The sequence below is a fragment of the Ctenocephalides felis genome, unplaced genomic scaffold (genome assembly GCF_003426905.1).
Source record: "Ctenocephalides felis isolate EL2017-DRISC unplaced genomic scaffold, ASM342690v1 CF-g0.4_SCAFFOLD_00845, whole genome shotgun sequence".
NCBI lineage: Eukaryota > Metazoa > Arthropoda > Insecta > Siphonaptera > Pulicidae > Ctenocephalides > Ctenocephalides felis.
The window spans coordinates 70,597,559-70,624,724 of record NW_020536999.1 but is presented as its reverse complement, the minus strand read 5'-3'; the positions used below and the strand labels follow the sequence as shown (position 1 = coordinate 70,624,724).

The 27,166-nt window shown below is 30.5% G+C and overlaps 1 protein-coding gene across 2 annotated transcripts in view; it reads right to left on the bottom strand.

The window, feature by feature from the left end:
- Nucleotides 1-1,066: 1,066 nt before the first annotated feature.
- LOC113375951 (dolichyl-diphosphooligosaccharide--protein glycosyltransferase subunit STT3A) overlaps nt 1,067-27,166 on the bottom strand; it is a 28,712-nt gene continuing 2,612 nt past the window's right edge. For both annotated transcript variants that reach the window (XM_026615889.1, XM_026615896.1), the window contains 11 exons: nt 26,141-26,301; nt 20,796-20,993; nt 18,899-19,090; nt 15,106-15,186; nt 14,884-15,034; nt 14,058-14,218; nt 9,649-9,861; nt 3,624-3,812; nt 3,294-3,513; nt 3,038-3,226; nt 1,067-1,332 (listed from right to left, as the gene is read on the bottom strand). In XM_026615889.1, the coding sequence (XP_026471674.1) occupies nt 1,187-1,332; nt 3,038-3,226; nt 3,294-3,513; nt 3,624-3,812; nt 9,649-9,861; nt 14,058-14,218; nt 14,884-15,034; nt 15,106-15,186; nt 18,899-19,090; nt 20,796-20,993; nt 26,141-26,301 (1,901 nt within the window). In that variant the 3' untranslated portion in view covers nt 1,067-1,186. The remainder of the gene's footprint in view (nt 1,333-3,037; nt 3,227-3,293; nt 3,514-3,623; nt 3,813-9,648; nt 9,862-14,057; nt 14,219-14,883; nt 15,035-15,105; nt 15,187-18,898; nt 19,091-20,795; nt 20,994-26,140; nt 26,302-27,166) is intronic.

The window sequence follows — 27,166 nt, the reverse complement described above, 5'->3', positions numbered from 1 at the left end:
ATAGCACGATCACTGAGTCAGTTATGATCCAATTAATTTCTTTGTATATTCGGTAACATATCATGAATTAATTCATTTTTCTTTTGAAAAACAATGTAGGATTTTTTTGACACTTTTATGCATCCGGTATTTGGTTGCGGTCGTATTTTGCTATTTTCAATACCATGGTTGTCAAGACAGCGGAGTTTTGTGCTAATGAATCTCAAGATTTTTACAGAGAATTGCAATTATGAGCTGCATTGTTCTGGCAATATTGCAGCAATTTCTTGCTGCAATTTGTTCTGGCAAATGATTAGTTAGTTCTCAACATTTACTTTTTGCATATCTGATGTGCTTGTTATAAGTGTTTGATTTCTTATTTGAAATTGATTCAAAATACAATTGATTCATATTGACAGCGAGACGTTTTTGTTAGATTTTTGCATAGGCAGGTCCACCCGTTTGGTAGATGAAGAGCAAAAAGTGCTAAAATTTACAGTTTTTGTGAAAACGCAGCATCTAATTCCAATGATTTAAAACACATATTGCTTGCATTGACAATGCTTAGAATAGATTAGTTTTTGAGAAATAAATTGTTTTTTTCATCTCAAAATTCCACTTTTTTTTAATTTTCTTTTTTTTTATATTGAAAATCATCAGATTTTTTTATTTTAATTCTATCGAAAATTCTAAAGCTCGCTTATATACTTGAAATAAATAATTTTAGCTTTGCAATTCAGTTTATAAAATTCCTATGAGGTTTGTTTATTTACTTTTCATATAAACACGTATAAAGACCGTCGTTCAACTTACATTTCATCTACTAAATATGAATAATGAAAGTTACAATATTCATAATAATCTATTTGAAATCAATTAAAATCATTCCAATATTTAATTACGGTACGGTACGGTACGGCAAGTTCCACCAGTTTGCTTTAAGGCATGATGTCTACTTATATTAAAAATTGTATTCTATCAAGAAGAAAACTAGAGTAATAATTATGAGACCACTTTAGTGATATAAAGATTTATTAATCAAATAATAATAAAAATAGTACAAAATAATTAACATATTGTGATGTCTTATGATATTTTTATTAAAAATCGTGATTTTATATTATTATATACACTATGTTTTAAACTAGAGTCGTTACCTGAAAAACTATATTTTAAAACTAGTACGATTAATTTGTATTTCCTATTTTTATACACCACGATTTCTCAGATCCTTTACTTTATAGATTCTTACTAACCAATGCTCGGTTGTGTAGGCTTCTTCTAGTACATCGAGTTCAAAATCTTTATTGCCAATTTCTGCTGAACGTACACGGTCGTAACCTGGAGGCTTTCCTATATATGACACAAATTCATGATATAATTAGCATGACACAATTTATGATATAAAATCATCAGATGAATTTAAATTTAGCTCATAAATCATTACACACATCACACTTTCAAAATTTGTTGGAATGTGCATGGTTAGAAAACATATTAAACTATATGACCTAAATTGACAGATTTTCTGCTATGTCATGTAGAATATATATTTACAAAAATCAAATACAGTCAACCGACCCTTAACACGATCCTCGAAAAACGCGGTTCCCTCCAAAATATGACATCCCTCCGATATTACGAACTTCCTATTCCTATTACACGATTTCGTTCATACAGCCCATAAGTTCTTTGCGCAATCAATGAATAACTCTGGTATTAACCAGACATTAAAAGGGTATTAATTAATGTAATGAATCGAGAACAGTCAAGTAGAGTTTAATTCTGCTCTCATCTTTCAGCTAGATATATCTTATGCTCTTATCTTATGCTAGATTATATCATAGCTGTGTACGGCATCGGTTTTTGTGTTATTCCACATGTTCTATACCACATTTTGATGGATTAAGTATTACTAAAAAAAATCTGAACCGTCATCATGTCGAAATATAAGGAAGGCTAGGAAAAGATTTTAAAAAATCATATTATAAAATAGCGGGGACAAAATTCACGTCTGCTGAAGAAACAGGCGATAATCTCTTCAACAAAGTTGAATGATTTTACAATTCGAACCTTAAATAAAATAATCTATAACATAAAAATGAATCGTAAAATGTGTTGGTAAGTACATAACTCAACAACGCCTGGACCAATTTGGCCAATTCTTTTTTTAAAATTTCGTTCGTTTTGGATACTAAGAGCGTCAATAATCATCAACATGGCGGCAACTGGCGGTAACACATATTGTGTAAATTTTATTACTTTCTGGATTAATTAGCTCAACAAAAAATAATTGTAATCTACAGCTTGCCGTTTTTGCGGGATTATAAAGAATTTAACAATTAATAAATAAACGAAATTTGGTTAGCTTATGCTTAAGTTGGATTCGTTTTGACAGATAGTAAAAACTGACGCTCACGCTTTCGCTGCCCTACCTCTGTGGCGTGAGCATATATGAGCGCAAAGTATGTGCTACAAACATGCTACGATGATGCTACGACTCAGCCATGAGCGTACTTATCCATCCACTTTTTGAAAAATATCGAACGATATAAAAAAAATCTAACTTTCGAATTGTATAAACATGAATACAAAGCAACATCTGTCGGGTCAGCTAGTTACAAATAACAATAAATATGTCCCCAGAAAACCATCTATAAAATAAACTTTTGAAAGCGCGAACATGATTGAACTGTATACTGCGTCGCGCCAATTTTTAAATAAGATGTCTTTGTCACATTGTCCATACATATCATTTCCTCCAGTTATCCCCTTTTTCTGGTTGTATTCCTAGGTCTCTGTGAAACGCGATAAAAATTGTGCCATTTGTACTAAATCCGAGTTTCTCATAGCACGGCCCCATAAAACATGATATCAAGTTTCGGTAAGAGGCATTACGAATAAGCCTAAATTGTATGTTAAATACGAGTTTTTTAAGCACGTTTCTCATACTACACGATACGCACTTGCCGCGTTAACGGATTGTTGACTGTACTGGTGAGAAGTTCTCAGCCACACATAAAATTAAATGCTTTTAATAATATGCAAGGTGGCTTACCTCCTTCGGTGTAAACCTCTCCAAATCTATAGTAGCACATTTTGTACATTAAAGAATTAAGCAGAGTTTGTGAACCTTCCCTATCTACTCTAAACTCTCCGCTTGGTGAATAATAATCCCACTCTTTGATATGGGCTCCTCTGTCAGTACTGCCTCCAATGCGCACCATCCATAAGAATTTATTGATATCTAAAAAAAGTTTAAAATAATTCATTCATTATTTTACACATGTAATATAAATCAAACGTCCACCTACCATCAGAAGAATAACCAGTTAGTCCTCCAAATATCACTAGTACATAATCAACATCTAGTTCTCTCATTATTTCGTAGGCTTTGTCTTCAGTGCTTGCCATGGCTTGACCGACCCGAGAAATGTGCGTGTTGTTCCAAGTATTATTGTCAACCAGGATTGTACGATTGGCCATTGCCGTTATCTGGTATCCATAATCCCACCATGACATCACACGAGCATCCTAAAATACATTAAAAATAGACTATGATAAATAAAAGTATGCAGTGGTTAATTACTCTAAAGAAAGTTACCACAACGAAGCTCGGTCTGATTTATATATAATTCGCATACCTGAGGTGTATTCATCTGCAGCCAATAATAAGCTTCTCGGAAGTCATCAAATATAATTTTTCCACCATCATGTGATTTAGCTGATAGAACTATGCTTGGAGAACTGTAAGCTTCAGCGGTCACCCAAGTGCAATGATAGGTATACGATATCAACAATAATGTCATTATGCAGACAAAGGCTGTTGCTATCTGGAAAACAGAAAATATTGTAAAATAAAATTATTGAAAAAACCTGTTGATGGAACGAATCTAGTTTCAAAACGTTGTAATTAAACATTTACAAAAAACAAATTGTTTTTTATTTATTGAATTTATTGTTCAATTAGGCATTGGAAACAAGCATTAAATGTCAGTGATTCCTTTATTTTAAATAAAATATTTTTAGGAATTAAACGAGATGTAGCTCATCCGAGGCATGTTTAATTTCTGTAAAAATTGTAAGCGTGCGACGCAAAAATTTTTGAAAAAACTCCACACGTGTTAGCAATAAAGAGTACAGTGTTTGTGATAGTGTGAGCATAGCGCGGTATTCGATAAAAATTGGGAAATATTATTTAAAACATATTGGTAATTTTTGCAGAGGAAGCTAGTATCAGTTCGCCTATTAATACTAAATTTGTCTAAAAAAATAAAAGCCAATTCTGCATAGCGTCTTTGTGAGACTTTCGACTCGTGATAAAGAACCTTTGCATAAACATCACATTGAACGCATGATTGTTAACTTCCCGTAGGGTAAGTTATTGTAATGGGCCGAAAATCGAAATTGAAAATTTTTACATTTCTTGACGTTTTGAAGGTTTCTGAACATTTTGGCATCCTCAGAAAAAATGGATGTGTGTGTGTATGTATGTATGGATACAAATTTCCAGTCACGTTTTACGGCCGCACGGATCAACCGATTTGAATGGTTCAAAAAAACATCCGATTCCTATTGATAGGGAGATGAGCTGATTAGTTTTTGGCAAAGGCAGGTCCAGCAGTTACGGAGATAAAGAGCAAAGAGTGCAGAAAATAGAAATCGAGTTTTTGAGAGAACGGAGCATCCGGTTTGAATGATCTAAAAACATTCAATTAGTAATGATTGGGAGAAGTGTTTATTAGTTTTTGGCAAAGGCAGGCCAAGCCATTTCGAAGCTAAATGTGTAAATAATAGCAGTTTTTGAGAGAACTAAGCATCCGATTTAAATGAGTCAAAGAACTTTCTGCTTGTCTTAACAAAATAATTGATTTTGGAAAAAAAAAATTGTTTCAACTTTTTTTTTAAAAAAAAAATGTATATCGAAAATAATTCAGATTTTATTCTTTAATTCTAACTATTGTTATAATATACTTTAAATAAATAATTTCAACTTTGCAATTCAGTTTATATAATTCTTATAAATATTAGACAATGTTACAATATTAATAATAATCTATTTGAAAACATTCGGTATTTCTCGAACATTTCGGTACGGTACGGAAAGTTCCAGCAATTTACCTTAAGGCACGATACTATACACCTCACTAGTTAGATTTTAAATTATTCAATATAGCTTTCTTCGAAGACGATATCATGATTATAGCGAACTTCGAACTTTTCGAAACCATTTTTGTAGTACGATTTGTACATCGATTTGTAGTACGATTTGTCATAAAATTCATAATTTGGTAACGAGCATCCTTCTGAGATCGCTGGAGAACAGATCTAGAAAATATAGGGAACCAATTCAGAGCCCAATTCATGTTTTTTTGCCAATGTTTTCACGGATTTGTGACTTCGTGACATTTTTTCGATTACGATCTTCCAATGCTACAATAACGTTATTTAATAGTCACTGTTGATGGTCTAGCCTCTAGCCTTTTTCAAGATAGTGGATAAAGATCATTCCCAGGAAATCCCAAAAACTGACGCCATAACTTCCATATTACATAGCTACATCGTCTATGTGTTATCACACGGACTTATTGAGTGACGTAATAATTATTAGTTTATTACTTCTTTTTGCATAAATTTAATCTCGCATTACCACTATTAAAGTTTAATAGTCATTTGAACAAATATCTGTGCACTTGGCCCACAAAAGGTTTAAAAATTTCTTATCATAAGTTCAATTGAAAAGGATTGAAGGCTGAAAGAAGCAAGAAAGTCTTAAATTTTACGATTTACTAGCTGTACCCATTCACGCTTCGCCGTGTTTTATCTTCTACAATATAAAAATGAACCGCAAAATGTGTTGGTAAGCGCGTAACTCAACAACGCCTGGACCAATTTGGCCAATTCTTTTTTTAAAATGTTCGTTGAAGTCGAAAGATGGTTCTTACGGCGAGCAAAAATCGAATAATTGCCGGGAAAACCAAAAACAGCCCTTTTCTTTTTCACATACAAACGTTTTCTAACTAAAACGTAGAATCAATTTGAGCATATTATTTTTTTTATAATGCGTAAATAAATAACGTGAATTAGAGAATTTATAAAGGTAAACTGGTGGACAGGTAAATGTAAGGATATGTAAAATGGTAGAGTGGACAACTGGCAGATAGACGAACATGTAGATAAATGAACACGTTGACAGGTTAATTGGTAGACATGTAGAACGGGATGACAGGTAAATTGGAAAGCAGGTTGAATAGGTAAATTGTTGAACAGATAGCAGTAAACTTAAACTAAATGTAATAAATACATATCTTTGTTTAATTCTTTAATTTAAACTAAATCATGGCAAAGCGTGAATGGATACAGCTAGTTTTCAATTAAAAATTTAAACAAAAATGCATATTTGTTACATCTAATCCACCAGTTTTCCCGTTTTCCAGTATACTCATTAAGTAATTAACAGTAGTTGGTCATTTCTGCTTAGTTTTTAAATAATTCTGCAATTAGTTTTTGAGATATTATTTATGCATAAGTGTGGAATTATAACGTGTAATATTCATCATGTATTTAAACATTCCATAACTAATTTGAATTATTCTATAAAAATGTATCTGTAATATATTTGAAAATATATCTTGTTCTTCGCATGTTTTGTTCTTATTTCCAATATTAAAAATTATTCAGATTTTCTTACTATATATACGTACAAATCTAGAAGTAGTACTTGGGGTTAATTTACATGTTGTACATGTTCTGCCATCTATTTTCCTAAATTCAATTTTCAATCAAGGTAACGTCAAATCACAGGACATAGCGATCTATTTATGCTTATTCATCTATGATTGCGACGTTGCGACAGTGAATAAACACACCGAAAGTAATAAGGAAGTGAAACCCATTGGCATTAAGATACAAGTGAGCAAGAAATACAGCACATTCTAGTACATACAATGGCGACTCCGACTACGCACATCAAGATAAACAACAACACGTGTTCAATGAATCACTCATTATCCTGGAAAGTGAGTCGATTATAAGCACCACGGCAGAGAACAGGTAGCACCAGCAAACAATATGGCAACCGCCATACACACTAGCCCCCGGCCGCAGACAATGCACTAAACAAACATGGCCACAAGCAAGAAAAATTAAAAAAAAAAAAAACAATCAAGAAACCCACATCGCATCTCAACTTAATAGTTATACATTATCTTTGGCTCCTCATGTTGGCAGCACTGCGCGGGGATTCACTGATTCAAATCACTCTCTACTGTCTGCTACCAAACAGCCAACATCATAAATTACAATACTTTTCCTTTTAATTTTTAATACTCAAATATTATGTACTTTTTATAAATAATAAATATAGTGCATACATACACACACCGCACGCGACCACACACGTCCATTTTTCTGAGATATTGCAAAATGTTCAGAAACTTCTGAAACGTAAAGATATGCAAAAATTTTCAATTTTGTTTTTAAGACGATTACAATACCTTACCCTAAGATAAGTTATTTATGTATGATGATAATATTATTATGAATTCTAACAACTAACAAAAAGCGTGTTCCTCTGAACTAGATTTTCTAACTATAAATAACGTCAAAATTATCAATAAACAATTACTTGCAAATTCTTTGAATATTTTTTTGTGAATGAAATATTCGATATGACATCAAAAATTTAAGTCGACCCAGGTATTTCCAACTCTTTTTTCTCAAAAACATCCGTAATTTCAAGAACATTATATCCACACTATTTCTAACACAGTCCTCTCTTATTATCTTTCAAAAACACCTACTCTTCTGATCCTGATGGAATACCGTCAGATATCCTTAAATAATTTTTTCCATTCTTCATTGACAAATTTTCAATATGTTTTCATATTCCCATCATTTCAAACATTAAAAGAATTAGACTATAATATTAATTCAAAAGCCCATATCTTTGTTAAACACTTTTAATAAAGTTTTTGAAAAAATATTGTATAATAGTCTTAATAACTTTCTGTATACAAATAACATACTATTTAGCAAGATTTTCCTTAATACCGCTCCACTTTCCATTCAATCTTTACATTGGTCAACGATATCATTTATTCTTTTATAGAAGGTTCTTTTTGCACGACAGTGTTTTGGGACCTTCTTGAAGCTTTATAACATTTCCAATGAAATTCTTATTGATAAATTAGAATTGGAAAAATATGGTGTATGTAGCTTAGCACTTCAACTATTCACATCATATCTATCAAATAGAACACAATCAGTTTATCTTGATGATCAAGACTCCACAATAGTATCAAATAAGTTAAATATTTCACCACTTATAATTTATATTAATGATTTGCCTAATTGTTTAATTATTAAGGGAAAATCTTTTGAGAAAGCAAATTTGAAACTATACCGATCAATGATTGCTATTTCTAACAGGTTTAACACTAATAACCTCTTACTTAATGTCAATAGAATTAATAGCAATATTAATTCCCTAACTATTAATTATGTCCTCTTCCAATTTTCTGCCGTCTCCAAGTTCCTAGAAACTCAATTTCATAAATCAGAAATTAAATTGGGATAATCATATTTATTCATCATTAATACCTTAACTTTCTAGAACTCGATTTATGTTAATAGTACTCAAATCTAAAGTTAGTTTAAATTGACCTTCTTCCTATCTATTACTCCAACATCTACTCGCATTTAGCTTACGGCATTCAATTTGGGGATTTTGAGCATCTCTAAAATATGTAATAAAACTTCAAAAAAGAGCACTAAAAATCATGTTCTCTCTTAACGCGATGACAAGTATACTTGACGGCCGCAATATGCCACACAGAGGCGGGCGTCACGTTTCATCGACGGCTTTAATATGAACGCTCAGCGTTCAATAGGCGACGTACCGAAGGGGTGAAAAATAATCCACAGTAATCTTTAATTTATCTTCCATGTCTAATTTCCACTACGTTATAAGGAATATGATGTATTCCACCTTTTAATTTATTACCCTTGCAAATATGCCAACTAATCAATCATAAATTTCACAATGTTTTGGTTAGGTTACTAAAAGTCAACATCTTGTATGACATTTTTGAATATATAAATTTTGTCTTCAAGAAATAGTGGTACAGTCCCAAGCCAACTAGAAGTGCATATCATCAATTAAAATTTTTGAAAAACTTTAAAATATTTCGAAAATATAAAAATTTAAATGTTTGAAAAAATTGATTTTTTTAGATGTTGAAATTTGAAAATTTAAAACTTTTTATTTTCAAAGAAATCGCGCAGCGTAGTTATTTTAGAGATGAAATACCGAAGCGCGCAAGCGCAACGTTGCAGTTTAACGGATAAACATTGGTATGGAACCCAGAAAGGTAAACAATATTTGAACTTATTATTAAAATCTCTAAAAACTATCTGATAATTTGATGTACATGTCTAATGATAATTTTTGACTGCGACAAAAATTTGTATCCACACACAACATATAATAATGACAATTGGGTAATTATTAATGGTAATAAAGCACTAAGTGTAAGACTCACTTTTTTTATAAAATATTGCTTTAAGTTTCTGTAATCAGAGACATTTTTTTATTTGGCAAAATAAAACTAACTAATTAAGATCATAAGCTGCATTTTAAATATCCGGTCTATTTTTTTTACTACTTGCCTGCTTTCTTAGTGGTGATCGACTTTCCAATTTCTTAGCTTTTCTATCGCTGACATCTTTTCTTTTGAATCCACCTCCTCCGCCTACATTTGTTGTGTGTCCAGTGTTGTCATCGAGTTGCTTCATGTATGTGAGGAGGAGCGATGATACAGCAATTCCTGATAAGATACACATGACTGGGGCTAGGACAAGCATCAATCGGACCATTACACCCTGATAACAAAATAATAAATAAATATATACTCCAAGGTAACTTCTTCGCAAAATGAATAATCAATATTTACTAGGAATGTAAAGTTTTACATTTTGAAGAGAATTTTTTATTACATTTTGAAAAGATTTTTTCGAAAATTTCATAAGCCTTTCCTTTTGTGCATTTGGTACGTAGAATCTTCATTTCCTGAACAAAATATAAATATTAAAATTGCTTAGAGAAGTTTCTCCGATCTGCCTTACCAAAATTGTAATCAATTTTACATTCCATCAATACAAGTAAAATGTTTTGAATCATTCAAATCGGGCGCTCCGTACTATTATACATCAGCAAATTGATCAGCACGTTTCCTCATCAATAGAAACCGAATGCGTTCTGAATATTACAAATCGGTTGATCTGTCCTCCCGAAAACATGAACGAAAAATTGTATAACAAAACATACATACATACACACACAAGCTCGCGCGCGTCCCACACATACATCCATTTTTTATAAAGTATGCCAAAATATTCAGAAAACTTTGAAACGTAGAGATATGCAAGACATTTCATTTTTGATTTCTTGTGATTACTATAACTTTTCCTACGGAAAGCTAATCAAATAACGGTATCATAGATAAAAGTAGGATATAACAGTATAGTATTCTTGTAGAGCAATCGCTTCTACGATCAAAAGCATTCGCCTTTACGACGCAAAATAATCGCTTGTTTATACTTCGATTCATGTGAAAATAATAAAAATAAGCAATTGTGACGTGAAAAACTGTTTATTTCTACAATAAAGTCTTTGCTTTATAATACGATTAAACTAATAAATGCTATTTAAATACATAAACTAGTGGTGCATGGCATCGTGCCTTAAGGAACTGCACCAAAAATTAAAACCTAAAAAAAAAATTCAAATTTTCTTTAGAACTTTGAAAAAAATTTTTTTGAGAAAAATTTACCTTTTTGCAAAATTTGATTTTTTTATACTCTGATATTTGGAAATTTTGAACTCTTTTTTGAAGCAATCGCGATACGTTAACTGCGTAGAAACAAAATGTGGAAGCACGTAAGCGCCGCGTCGAGGTCTAGCGGTTAAATATTGATACGGAACCTATGAAAATGTAAACAAAGTTTGTTATTATTATAAAATGTCCGGTAAATTAATGTGCATAATTCTAATGATCATTTTTGTCCGCCGAATGGCATCTTTTAACTTTTTTTTATTGGATCCCTGAAACCGCTAGACCTACCTTCACAAGAATTTCATATGTTCTTCATTTCGTTAATACAAATAAAATGTTTTTTGAATCATTCAAATCGGAAGCTTCGTTCTCTCAAAAATTGAATTACCATTTTATGGCTGGACTCGCCTTTGCCAAAAACTAACTATATATATAAATATAAATATATATATATATATATATATATATACATAATGCTAATTTAGGTTTCCATATTTGAAATTTTAAATTATAACACACTGATGATGAGACAAACCTAGTCTCGAAACACTTGTGAACATTATTATTTAATAAATTAGTGCAAAAAAGGGTGTTGTTTGTTCACATTTCCAAATTAATATATATATATACTAGCTGACCCGACAGACGTTGTTCTGTACCTACGTCTACAATTTTTCAATATTTTATACTAATATTTACTGCTTAGTTAAAAATAATAATTACTGTTTTTTGAATTACTATTTACACCAATATATAAGTGATGTTGAATGTAGAACTGTTTCAAATAAAATGATTGTTCTCAATTTCCACAGTTAACACTTTAATTATTTATTTAACAAATATTAAAAAATGTTCAATAAAATTGTATATTAAAAATTATACACTGCGATTTATAGAACAAATTTATTTCCAATAGCTCAATTTATTTTATTGCATTTAAGGGTTATATAGTATTTTTAGCCATACCTGTAGATGTGGATGTATAAATGAATGATTTTTTGTTTATTCACGACTAAAACATTGATTTTCCAAATTTATCACACTAAAAATGATCGTCTGCCTTTTTGATTTATGGTCATAGCATAAGATACTCATGTTGAAAATTTAAATCTTTTAAAAAGTACAACAAATTCAGAAAGAATTAATATATAGCATTCGCGGCAAAGGTGCAATATCACCTTTTATTTTTCTCACCCAAAATAATTGCTTCAATAATGTTGCCTATAATTTTTATAATTTTGTACCATATTTTAACTGGCTTTAAGTAATTTTAATATCTAAATTGCATTTTTTTCTCTAATAAATCAATATACATTATTGCTTAAGTTTATATTTGAAGTGAATTAATTTGTCAAATCCTGTTCACATGTGCTCTATTCAACTTACGATCAACAAAATTATTGCTCTGTAAATTTTTTTTACTGTGCTCCAATTTACTTGATATTTTGGAAATAGGCTAATCTTTATCTTAATTTCAATGTTTTTAACAATTTGCACTCCGTCACCATCCACAGCATTAATTGGATTATTACTCTTTTAATTCTGATTTTATCAGAACTTGTAATACACTATTTTAAAGGTGATTAAATGAGCTACAACTTTCTCTATCATTAATTTTACCGTAACTTCTCTTATTGTAAAACGGCGAAGGGTTAAAGGGCTCGAAAGACCTCTGGTTGGACAGCTCCTTAATTAATCATACATCTATCAATATTTGTGTAACGAAAAAATAATAAACAATAATAATTAGTCAGAAAAATACCTCGAATTTTCTTATATATATACTTTTATACGTATTCTTTCAGAGGTATTATGATGAGAAATTGGTTGTTTTTTTTTAAATGTTTTTTTTTTCATGAAATCATGAGTTTTTTAAGAATCATTTGTACTAAAGTTGTGGTATTTTCTAGAATCCATCAAGATCTCTTAAACCAAGTTAATTCTAGATTGAATACGATTATTTTTAATTTTGGTGGATATGGCACTCAAAGTATTTGATTTAAATGAAAAAAAAAACATTGCATGCGTCCTTTATCTGCATGATAGCTCACTCATTTTACACGCAGAAATACTCATTTTAAAGCTTATTTTGAGCACTATAAAAACCCATTTTCATATCTAGCCTAATAATGTTCCTAAAACACTATAAAATAACGATTTATTAAGATTTTAATTGATATAATTCTGTTCATTACATGATTTTCGTTAAAATGTATATTTTTGAAGGTGTTAGCAACAAATGATGAAAAACGCAAAAAAGAAACAAATATTCAGTAGCCAGTAACTTGAAAAGTATTTCCTTTTTTGAAAAACATTATTAAATATTTTTCTCGTATAATTAGTTCTTTTATCGATACCCAACGTTATTTTGAAAAAAGTAAAATTACACCACTGAAAAGAAATGTCATCCACCCGAGAAGTGGTAAAGGAGTCTAAATTGTTTTCACTTCTGAAGAGTAAGATGAACCTAGTTCCAAAATTCCAAACGAATTGGAAAATAGTAAAAATTTCAGACCCAAAGCGCTCCATTGAGTAAATATTCCGTACCCAATGACAAACATATGAATTTTGACACAATGAAACTTTAAATAATTTTTTTTGTATTGTGACTTAGTATAGTAAGGCAAAACGACTGCAAATTGAATATGTTTGAGCGCAATCACTTATGGCTCGCTCCTTTGCGCGAATTCGTACGGCGAATCTGTTCGCAAAGTGCGCAAACAAAATTATTGCAAGCAAAAGCAAACCACGCGCACGTCAGACGCATGCGCAGACTGCATCACTTGTCAAATGCATGTTATATTATTTGCATCTTATAATAATTTAATTTTTGGCACATCTCAGCTGCTTTTCGGCATTATAATGTAGACATTACATTTTCCTTATTCATAATTATGAATTTATTATATTCTAATATTGCCTTAGCCTATAAGTGAATAGAAATGTTTGGCAAATGACAGTCCTCAATTGTTTTTAATGTCAAACTAAGCTTCAAATATTCTCAAGGGCAAACAATGATAAGCGGTTTTTTGTAATTTTTTCTATTTATTTCTACAATTTAACTATATTTCTATGAATCAAAACATTCTAAAAAATTTCCCGAACAAACTTCAGGAAGATTCATGAAAATCCGAATTATAGTTTAGAAGGAAATATGAAACTTACATTGTTACAGAAGAATTTTATATATAAGATATATATATATATATATATATAATTTAATAATACCATAGTATTACTTACTGCAAAGTAAATGCTCGTAACTCCGTACAATATTAAAAATATGTTGGCATCCGATAATTTTGAAAAACAGAAGTATAATCCTGCAGGGAATAGAAAGACCAAGAGTTGTAGATCAAAATAAAATGATGACCATGATGTTGGCTGATGTTCAGAAACAGAAGCTGAAAGAACCAAATAAGTTCGAACTTAATAATAGAAAATATATTTATTATATTCAAAAACTATATAGTTTTTAACTATTTTATATTAATATAAAAAAGTTATTAGTATAAAATTTTAATAGTTATTTATAATCGGTAGATGCCAGGTTTGATGCATATGTATTCATTCAGAAATGAAAATTAATGATACAAAATCAGTATAACTTATTAATAATATGAAATGTATTTATTACATTCAAAATTATTATATAAATGTTAACTATTTTATATTAATTAGAATTATTAGAATCAAATTTTAATAATTTTTTATGAACAGTAGGTACCATAATTGATCCATATGTTTTAATTCAAAAATGAAATTTAGAAATATATGTCATTTTTAAATAGCCTTCATAAAGCATACGATATAAAACAACATTGGTAAATCTCATCTCACTAAGTTTTCCTGAGTTGAACTAGAGTCCAACACCATTATGTGCTGAACATCCCATTATTGTATGTTTATAATAAATAATAATGATTTACAATAAAAATTGTCATTAACAACTTTCTAAATTCTATTCGACATTCTATATCGCAAAAAAATTGTATTTATTCAGGTTCAAATTCAGAATTTTCTGATTTAAAATCAACTTCAATACGATAAATTTCTATTCTCAACATACCTATTATAGGAATATGGTTTTTAGCATACGACGGATCTAATAACGAATAAAATCTTCCTGTCCAAGGCGCAATTTTTCCAGAGACTGCCAGTAAAGATCCGGCAACAACTGTAATAGTTGCGACTACGTACACCAATGCTTTAAACAATATCTGAAAGTATATAATTCTTAAAACCAATCTAAGATATAATTACTAGATAGTAAATCAATTAATAAACTTACCTCAAACTCGGTGGCCGATAATTTGCTTTTTAAATAATCTACGAATGCATGGATTTGGCACAGACCAAACACTCCTAACGCCTGAAATAAAAGTTAACTAGTTAAAAGTGGCATTTTGCCTGAAGGCAAGTTGCAAAAACTTCCCGAAAGATGTAATAATTGACCTAATCAATCAAAATTCAGATTTAAGGGGCACAACTAGTGTGAAATTTTGAAAAAATCGATTTTTGTTTTTTCATATTTCGGTAGACCACACCTTTAAAAATAACATATTAAAATTTCAAATCGATATCTCAAATAGTTTTTGAGTTACAGCCATTTAAAAAGTATACATATAGTATATAGTACAACGATCATTTAATCTTTAAACGCGTTTTTCTCGAAACAGCATTTTCCGAATTTGCTGCAGTGATTACTCAAAAACGAATGATCCGATCACTATCAATTTTTTTTTACATATTCTATATATAGTTCTCCGTAAAATGAACTATCGATTTTTTGATCAGATCAAAAATCGAAATTTGGCAGTCGAAAAGCGACCAAAATTTTGGGTAAAATTCGACTTTTTTTTTAAAACGCCGCCATTTTGTCAATTTTTGATTTTTTTTTTATCGTAGTTCATTTTACAGACAATATTATCTAGTTTAACGAGAATTATTATTTTTTTGATTTCATCCACGTAGAAGGCCGGAATCACTGCAGCAGTTAAGGGCCTTTTTTGTCGCGCCGTTGGAGATCGACGATAACTTAAAAAATATTTAATTTTTTTCTTCAAAAATTTTACTATGTATAATTACATAGTAATTACATTTTACTATGTAATTTTGAAATGATTGATAAAGTAGTTTTTTTAATATAAATTCCCAAAAATCACCTGTTTTTTAGGTTACACTAGTTGTGCCCCTTAAATTGTATTTAGATAAAGTTATCAAATATTTTCATTTTCAATTAAGTGAAAACATTGCGATTTCCAACTGATATTACTCACATTTATAAAATCTGTAATAATATTAATTAAAGTCACAGACCCGTGCTTGCATGTTCTAAAATTGTAGCCTATTAATATAAATTTTAATTAATTTATATAATTCAACCAATTTACGTAAGACTGTTTAGTGCATGAACTTCATCGCAATGTTAAATTTCATGAAAAACGTCGAAACATTTCTTTTAAAAAACTTAAATCATTTGTGTGAAATATTAGCGTCTGCCATAAGAAAATACTGATACGATATATCATGCACGTACTTCTAGATATCATTTAATGATTTAAATTTTAAACAAATGGTAACATTTATTATAAAACTAGATAAGTTTTGTAGACTTCATTTTTTTGCTAATACCAAAGGCATTGGACAAAAAGTTTTGCACTTTTTTTTTTGCTAATTACAAAGAAACGGGACGGTCGATAGTCGCACAAACATTGATACGGAACCCATATAAATTTGTACTTATTACTATAATCTCTATAAAATATCTGATAATACGATGTGCATACATCTAATGACCATTTTTGACCGCCAAATTGCATCGTTTTTTACTTTTTTATCTCCGTAAATGCTGTATCTGCCTTCCCAAAAATAAATTTTCCATCCATCCCAGTTGTTCATTTCGTCAATACAAGTAAAATGTTTTCGAATAATTCAAATCGGACGCTCCATTCTCTTAAAAAACTGAAATACCATTTTTGGCACTTTAGCGCCATATGTTTGAAACGGCTAGAGCTGCCTCTGCTAAGAACTAAACCAGATTTTGAATCATTCAAATCGGTTGATCCGTTTTCTCGAAATCGTCGACAAAAAATTGAAATCGCATATACACACATCCATCCATATTACTTTATTGCACAAAGGCATTTCCTTCACTATACAAAAAAGTAGGGTAAATGTTATAGAAATCGCAAAAAAATCGAAAATGATTTTTTATATATCTTTACGTTTCAAAGACTTCTGAGCATTAAAAACTTTGAAAAAATTATTGTGTGTGTGAGTTCGGATACAAATTATCGTCGATACAAGGAAAAGGTAAAAAAACATGCCATTTGGCAGTCAAAAATGATCACTAGACATATGTACTTCAAATTATCAAATATTTTATACAGATTTTAATAATGAGCACAAATTTCATTAAAATTTCGCACCAACGATTATCCATTAGACTGCGACGAGGCGCTTACGCGCTTTCTTCTCTAAAACAGACAACAGGATGAATGCTTTGAAAAAAGCTTAGAATTTCAAAAAGTTCCAAAATATAAAACAATTCAAATTTTTCAAAAGATTACGTTTTTTACAAAAATTTCAAAACTCAAATCAATTTTTTTCAAAGTTTAAAACAAAAAATCGGTACGGTAAGTTCCTTCATATGGTAAAATTCATAAATCATGTGTTCGATCGCCGTAATAAATTTTCAATCCCAAAACCTTATATTATTTTCTATAAACCATAGATCTTAAATTTCTTATTTTTTTATACAGAAATTTAACTATATTATATATAGATGCTGGGAATTAAAAAGTAAATATAAATATGAAAATTGAATGCGGGTAAGATGTCCGCTTTATTTACGTTATTCAATTGTTTTATGATATGCATTGTTAGTTTTATCTTAAAATTAACAGATTTTTTATATAAACCTTATCCAGGAGATAAATTAAATTAATAGTTATTCCAACTCTGTTGATGCTCATGAAATTTGTATGGAAAAACCCCTCTCAATTAAAAATGAGACATTTGAAGTGTTTGCCCCAGAGATAAACGGGGACAGATGGAAAAAAATGGCAAACAAATATATTGAAATTTCTATATTTAGGCAATAAGTGGGAAATTTTCATGACATATCTCGATAGTTGTTTGTTGATGTTTGTTTACCAAAAAAAGCAAATACAGTAGAACCTCGATTATCCGGACCTCGGTTATACGGATTCGCGATTATCCGGACATAATCGCGTCGGAACTTGCATATTCCGCCCGCGCCGCTGTTTTGCTGCCCCGCGCGGCATTATCGCTTTATGTAGTTCGTTTGCAATTTTACTAGTGGCTTCTGACGTGCATATATACATTTTTAAATAGTGGTGTTATCCCTTAAAGATGAAATAAATATTATAGAATCATTAAAAAAAGGCGAAACCGGCCGTAAGTTAGCTGATAGGTATGGTGTAGGTACATCTACTATATATTAAAAAAGCCATATTAAAAAAAATGCCGATTCAATTTTGTCGTACATTTGCAAGTTAGATAGTGAAGAGGGGAGTGAAAATCGAAAAATGATGAAGAGACCGAAAAATTAACTCTTGGAAGAAGCTTTATATTGTTGGTTCTTACAAAAACGATCAACAGGACAGCCGATATCTGTGAAAAGGCATTACAGTTAAATGAAAAATTAGGCGACGATGAATCGTTTGTGGCAAGTAGTGGATTGATTTTTGTTGATATCTATGTATGTATTTGTTATTTTTGATAAACAAAACATTATTATTCATAATTTGGATTATCCGGATTTTCGATTAACCGGATGTCTATCGACAACAATTAGTCCGGATAATCGAGGTTCTACTGTATATGAATTTAATCATTACCAAATTTTAGCGAATCTCGCAAGTCGCATATTGATGCGTATAATGCAGTATTCAAACGTACGAAAAGTAAACTATTTGTAACTAAGCTAACGATTACCACTTGTTCGAACTATATTAGGATTTTACGCAGTTTACCAGTTATGAGATTAAATCGTATAATTTATAAAATAACTGTTTCTAATTTCAATATATTTTATTTATATATTTTTGTATACTTACCAGCATATGTTCAGAGCTCTGCACTGGTTGGAATCCAACAAAAGATATCTGCATCGACAATATTGTTCCTACACAATATACAGTACTGTAAGCAACGTATACACGATGGCCAAATCTGCCAGTTAGCATTAAACACAAAACGTGTAAGGGTATCAAGTTGATTAGGAACACGTAACCTCCCCAGGAAGAAACCTATAAGTTAGAAGAAAGCAATGATAATAAATATTATTTGATAGACTGTAAACATATAATAATATTGAACTATCAATTTGAAGTTTAATAGTGTGTACTAAAGAACTATAGTTTAATACTACTTTGAAGGAGAACATTGTTTTCCGAAAAAAATCTGATTTTCAATTGGCTTTTTCTGCGTTTCAAGTGAATTTGAAACGTTTGAAACTGAACTTGAAAAAAAAAATGTGTGAGAGTGAGCCACTCATTTTACGATTCGATTCAGAATGATTAGAATTACTCGATAAAACTTGGCAAGAACACGTAATGATTATTAATTTCGCGTAAGGTAAGTTATAGTAATCGCAAAAAAATCGAAAAATGAAAATTTTTGCATATCTTTACATTTCAAAGGTTTCTGAACATTTTGGCATACATCAGAAAAAATTGATGTATGTTTGGATACAATTTTTCGTCGACGATTTCGGGCGCACTAATCAACCGATTTGAATGATCCAAAAAACATTCGATTCCTATTGATATGAAGACGTGCTGATAAATTTTTGGTGAAGACAGGTTTAGCCGTTTCTGAGATATGGGTCAAAAAGTCCCGAAACCGGTAATTCAGTTTTTGAGAGAACGAAGTACTTGATTTGAATGATTCAAAAAACATTTTACTTGTAATGACGAAATGAATAATTAATAAATTTTTGGTAAGGCATGTCTAGCGGTTTCGGAGAAACAGAGGAAAAGGTAAAAAAAAAACGATATTTGGTGGTCAAAAATGAACATTAGTCGTATGCGCATCAAGTTATCAGATATTTTTGATAAAGTTTTTAGATACTAAAAACTTTAATTACATATAATAAGTACTAATTTTTTTGCGACCTGTCAACATAGATCGCATCTCAATTTGATCGATAAACATTATTTTTGGCTCATCATAGTGACAGCACTGCGCAAAACAAAAGTGCAAGCGTCAGTTCGGATCTCTCTCTTGTTTCTCTCATGTCGAACTGCCAAAATTATAATTCATAACACTTTTTCTTTTCATTGTAAATACACAAATATTATCTACGTTTTATAAATGATAAATATAATTACACATAGTGTTGTTACTATTTTATCATAAAGAAAATACATTAAATATCACCAACTGTTTCTATATTTGGTGACAATTGTATCTACAGTAGCCTAACAATAAGCGATTTTGATAGTATTAATTGATCCTTTCTGACGCCAAAATTAGGTTTTTCCAAAGGTACCGTACGTTCGTGTTCGACAATGAACGAACTTCTATATCGTTGCAAAACGAGTTGATTTTCAACTAGTTATTTCGTTGCGACGAAACGGTTGATTCGTTAATGAAGAAGACACAGTTCCATCACTAGTTCACATACACACACAAACTTTTCTAACTTCGGTGCCAAAAAAAGTAAACAATTGTTATGCAACTTAAAGCAGAGTTTGCAAATTTGCTTTAAACAAATGCATAAAATTTCATATTCGTTAAGAAATATATTAGAGTAAAGTAAGCAATGCTGAACTTACATTTAAAAACTGAAGCCATATATAGTATAATAAAAGCTCGTTTATATAAAAAATAGCACATTACATATAGAAATATAAGTAATGCAAGTTTCTTTTTGTTCATAAACCCACATATGCATTATCATTGATCAAGAAATTTCTGTTTTCTATTATAACCAATTATCGTCATACCAACCATGTAAAAATATGCTAAAGCAGTCATTGTGGACCAAAATATGTTGCCCGTTTTTATGGCCTTAATCCACATGTAATAAGTCAACAGCATGCAAAATATTGCAATGCCTTCGTTATCATAGCTTCCCGCAACAGATCTAGAAATGTAACCAGGGACAATAGAAATCATTGCAGCAGCCACTAAACCTGCACCTGAATCCTGAAATATAAAAATTGTGTTAATTACACGCCAAGTATTACAACATTACAAATAAGTTTGTAACTAATTGTAAGTAGCATTTTCCTTAAGGCAAGTTGCCTGAACTTCCTGATTTTTAGGATCTTGTTTTGATTGAATTTGAATTTACTTTTCGAAGGACCATATGTAAAACACTTAATTGAATAACTGTATATATTTATTTTATAAGTTATAATAGTATTTATAACAAATTTAATATGTTTTGATTATGTATTGATTGAATTGACTTTGATTTTTATAATTATATATTTGATGATTTTTTGTTTTCTATTCGCATAACCGCCTGCTTTGATCGGCGCGAACATGCTCCCGCCTTTGAAATATAGATTTCAAAATGTTTGGTAATCTTCGTGAATGTGAATTAAGTTGTTGTTAGTGGTTTTGGTAATACACATATTCTGTGAACAGCACGCTTGAGTATTCCACCCTTTGTTTTAATTGTTACCACACGCACAATTCCATCGTCTCCTGGGTGCGTTTCAATGATACGTCCTAATTTCCACTGCATTGGAGGTAAATTTTCTTCCTTAATTACTACCATTTCCCCTATTTCAATTTGCTGTGATTGTTGCACTTGCCACTTCGTTCTACATTGTAACTCTGAAATATATTCTTTATGCCAGCGTTTCCAAAAATGTTGTACAAGTTTTTGGAGTCGTTGATATCGAGAAAGTTTATTGTCAGGTATATCAAACACTGACGGATCTGGAGTTGAAATCAAGGATTTTCCAATGAGAAAATGACCAGGAGTTAATGAATCATAATCGTTAGGATCGGAGCTTAAAGGAAAAATTGGTCTTGAATTCAATATTGCTTCGATCTGGGTCAGAACCGTATAAAAATCTTCGAAGGTTAAAATGGCGTTTCCTAATATTCGTTTTAGGTGAGCCTTGCATGACTTTATGGCAGCTTCCCAAATTCCTCCGAAATGAGAAGAATTCGGTGGAATGTGCTTCCATGACACACCTTCGTTAATCATTTTATCAGTAATCTCGTTTTGATTTGACTTTCTTTGTAAAAATTTATACAGTTCCTTTAATCCAGAAGCTGCGCCTATGAAATTCGTTCCTTTATCTGAATAGATTCCGCGAGGTTTGCCATGTCGTGCCATAAATCGTTTTAATGTTGCCATGAAACTATTCGTCGTTAAATCAGATACTAATTCATGATGAATTGCTTTCGTAACAAAACATACAAATAAGCATATATAAGTCTTTAATTTTTTGCACCCTCTTGTTTGACGATCTCTTATTAAGACAGGACCTCCGTAATCTACTCCGCATATAAAAAAGGTGTAATTGATTATTATAGCATTAATGGATGAAACCATGTGGGTTATACTTTTAAAGCATATTACACATTTTTTATGATTAATCTTGTAAAGTTACTGCTTCCGATAGGCCAATAGGTATTACGCATTGTATTTTATAGTATTTGTGTTCCGCAATGATACAATTTTAAATACTCATGTCTAGCTATCAGAACTGTTAATGGGTGATTCTTTGGTAGTTAGTGATTTTAGGTTTGAAGATTTGTTTAATGCTTCCTTACTCATAATTATGTCTATGTCATGCTTGTATGTATCATGTTGTGTCTTGCTGTGTTTCAGTTAAATTTTGTAATCAAAATGGGCCTTGCCACTATATAAATGAATTAGATAGTAATTAGATTATGTTATTGTATAGAATATGAATCGGTTTTAGAATAAATTACGATAATTTCGTATTCCTTTGGAAAAACTGTCTGGTTTTAAACACACCGTGACTAGGCCAATAGAAACTTGTTTTGGGTTTGATAGATTCATTAACTATGTTTCTATTTCCTAGTGACATATAAGTATTCATAAAGTTTTTACCTTCGGTAAATATATTTTGATTTGTTCGTAAATCATTTGTGCGTGAAATATAGCATTTACAATTCGCATTGTCTTTTATATGATTTGTAAATCGAGTTGTAACAATAGACCTTCCGTCATTTGTCGAAGTTCTATTAGAAAAATGTTGTTTGCGTTGTGTTTTCGTTTTATTAAAATATTGTATGTCATTGCTTGCTTTCAAATCCCAAATTCTATTTTCTTGCGCTTTTACATTAGATCTACGATTGCATATTGAAAATGAATGTGAAGTATTAAGAGGTATGTTACCGGCAGAATGACATGAAATAATTTGTGGTGTATCAAGAGTCGGTGGTTGGTTTGAATTTCTGTGTAAGAGACTATGGTGATTTGAATTGCAAAAGGTACATCGACTCGATGAAAGGCATTGACTAACATTATGATTACACCGTAAACAATTAATGCATAATTTTAGTTCTTTTGCTTTAATTAATCTATCTTCTGTAGATAGTGATCGAAACTTTGGGCATTTGAATGCTGAATGATAAGTCCCATTGCAAAACAGACAAATATTTTTGCAATTGGTTGATGTATCGTAAGACTTCGTTTGTTTTGCGTAATTAGTGTTATTGTCTTTAAAATTATTGAAAATTCCGGTTCTTGTCTCAGTTGGGTTTATAGCTTCTAACGTCATACAGCGTTGATTTAGAAAGCTATTGAGTTCGGCAAATGTAACTAATTCTGACCCTCTATTCATGAGCATTTCCCACTCTTGGTGAGTTTTCTTGTCTATTTTTGTCATGATTAAATAATTAATTAGAGCGTCCCACTGGTCTACCGGTTGTTGCAACATTTTTAGACATCTTAAATGCTTATTAAACGTATCTATTAAATTGCGAAGATCCTTACCCGATTCATTGTGCATGGCTGGATGATCAAATAATTTTTTAATATGGTTATTTACGATTATTTTCTTGTTTTCAAACCGCGTTTTTAATAAGTCCCACGCAATAATATAATTATCGGCCGTTGCCGGTAGTGATTCTATGAGATTAGCAGCATCCCCCTTTAGGCACGATTTTAAATAATAAAACTTTTGGGCATTGCCTATGTTTGAGTCTTTGTGAATTAAACAAGAAAATGAATCGTAAAATTGTAACCAGTTTAAATAAGAGCCGTCAAACTGAGGCAAATTAATCTGAGGCAATTTAATGTTGTTAAGACTATTTGTCATATTAGAATCATTAAAGTAGTTTGAATTAATATCTGACTTATTTTGTGCTATTTGACTGAATTTTAATAAAGTTGATAGGCACCTTTTATATTTTTCAAAGTATTCATCTAATTCGATATCCATTAACTTATTTATTTCATCTTCGTCTTCTAATAGCGTTGTTATATTGATAATGGTGTTTTCGAATATTTCAAATAATGGCCTTACCTCTTCGACATGGCTGTTTATATCTAAAATATCTAACTCAGAAGTAGGTGTTTCTGCCAGTTGTTTGCATATTTTCTCATATCTTGTTAATCGCGATTTCATTCCTCTTTGCTTCAGTTTTAATGATTTTAACGATTCCATTTTGACGTGGATTATAATTGTAAAAATGGTTAGTTTTAAGTGACCTGATTTCTGCTCCTTTGGCTCCAATTGATGTCTTGTATCTTCTTCGACTGCTGGATGTCAATTCGACTCGTCTGGACCAATGAAAATTTAGGATGGTTGAATCCGGCTCGAAGGACCAATGATTTTTAGGATCTTGTTTTGATTGAATTTGAATTTACTTTTCGAAGGACCATATGTAAAACACTTAATTGAATAACTGTATATATTTATTTTATAAGTTATAATAGTATTTATAACAAATTTAATATGTTTTGATTATGTATTGATTGAATTGACTTTGATTTTTATAATTATATATTTGATGATTTTTTGTTTTCTATTCGCATAACCGCCTGCTTTGATCGGCGCGAACACTTCCGAATACGTATAAATAATAAACTAGTGGTGTATGGCATCGTGCCTTAAGGCATATTGTTGGAACTTCCCATACCGTAACGAAATGATCAAGGAATATTAAATGTTTTCAAATAAATTATCATGAATATTGTAACATTGTCTAATATTTATAAGAATTATATAAATTGAGTTGCAAAGTTAAGGGTATTTATTTGAAGTATATAGTTGAGCTTATACTTATACAAGTTGAAATTATTTATTTAAAGTATATTAGAACAGAATTAAAATTAAAATCTGAATTATTTTCGATATACAAAAAAAAACTGATAATTTTTTTTTTTTTTCTGAAAAATAAAATAGAAACATTTTTTTTCCAAATACAAATATTTTGTTGAGACGAGCAGAAAGTTCTTTGAATACTTCAAATCGGACGCTTAGTTCTCTCAAAAACTGCCATTTTTTTTACTCGAATTTTGAATTGCGGTACGGGAAGTTCCAGCAATTTGCCTTAAGGCACGATGCCTTAATTGCCTTAAGACAGAATTCCACTTACAGGTAGTTTTAAATTTTAATAAATTGATAACGTTTTGACTCATCACATCACAAAAGCAACTTTTGACACAAATTTTGAATATAATATTTTTTAAAATTTTGATAAATTCTTTACATTAACCCTTTCGACTAGGATGCCGCCGCTCCGGCGGCACAATTCATATAAATCTCGGAATTTGCGAGTGGAAAGTGTTAAACTATTTGTCCTAGTGCTGTAACATTTTAGTATGTTCATGATATCTATTGCCAAAAAAGGTTAATAACAATCGGCAATTTTTTTTCAACAGTTAATTTCAAGAAAACGGCTCAGTAGATTTTTGCCTAAAACTAATCAGTATCATTCGGCATATCCAACAAATATCTTTCGAAAAGTTGTTGATTTTTTTAAATCGATTCAGAATTGAGATCTAAAACATAAACCAACATTTTTTCACTTTTCTGCAATTTAGCCGATCGTCGCACAAAACTGAGAAAAGATAATCCACATCGAAATACAACGACTGGCTTTAATTTTAGAAATCAATTCAGGCGTTTTTGAGAGAACGTCAATTCGGCAAAAAATGTGTTCACATACAGACACACACACATACGTTTCCAAATTTGGTCTCATTTGATTCAGAATGGCTTGAAACGTCGAGAAAACAAAATTATCAAATCGGATTTTTTTATGAAAACATAAACTTCTTCTTCAGGAAGTTAATTACACAGCATACTAAATTATACAGGTGGATAATAATAGTTTATGAAGTTCAAACATACCCGTAACTCTTTTGTCAATAAATATGTGACTATAGTGGTCAGTGAAGAGAAAAATGGTGCCAAGAACACACAGACATTTCTTATATTAATCGTTATGTTAAAAGACCATAACAAATTATATAACGATGCAGCTGTCACCATCAATCCAGGATATATTGTACCTAAAAACAAATTTCAAAAGATATAGCTAATAACATAATAAATTAACATTGATTTTTATTGATAAAATTTCAGTCAAAATCTTATAATCATTATTTCAATAATTTAAATTCATTATATTGAATCAATTAAAATTATTTGATTTTTGATTTCTGAACTATGTATTGACTATTTGCAGTCAAGGATAGAAATGTCGCATTTTTTCTTGAAGCAGTGTTTAACGTAAGATCAAAATTTTACAGAAATTAAGTCTATGGGATTTTGTCATATTTTGAAAAATTTTGACACGCTATTCAGAAACCACATGTTTATTTCGTTCAGGGTCGAATAGTACCCCTCAGCAAATCTTCTTTTAAATAAGTTCTCTTCAAAATGAAAAATTTTTGGAGTAAAAAAATATGTTGTATATATATATATATATATATATATATATATATGTGTGTGTGTGTGTGTGTGTGTGTGTGTGTGTATAAATCTAGAGTACGTGTATTGTCACTATACTGTTCCTAAACGGATATGCGAATTTTGATAAATAATTTCGGAGTGTTCCAATCAATGCATATACAAAAGAGGAGTGGTTCTGAATTGAATAAATATAGTAATAATGAAGAAAAAAGTGGAAAATTGGGAAGAAAATCATTGTTTTACACTTGAGATGAGCCAAAATGTCAATTCACTTAAAATTTGAATTTCAATGATGAATAAAATGAACTTTAATGTAAGAAAAATGTAATTTGAAATTTGTTAATCCCAAAATGTAAACTAAGATGTAATAGGGATTAAAGTATTGAAAGCAAATAATAAATTACATTTGTTAAATTCTAAGTTAGAAAAATGTAATTGATGACATAAGCAACTGAGATATTA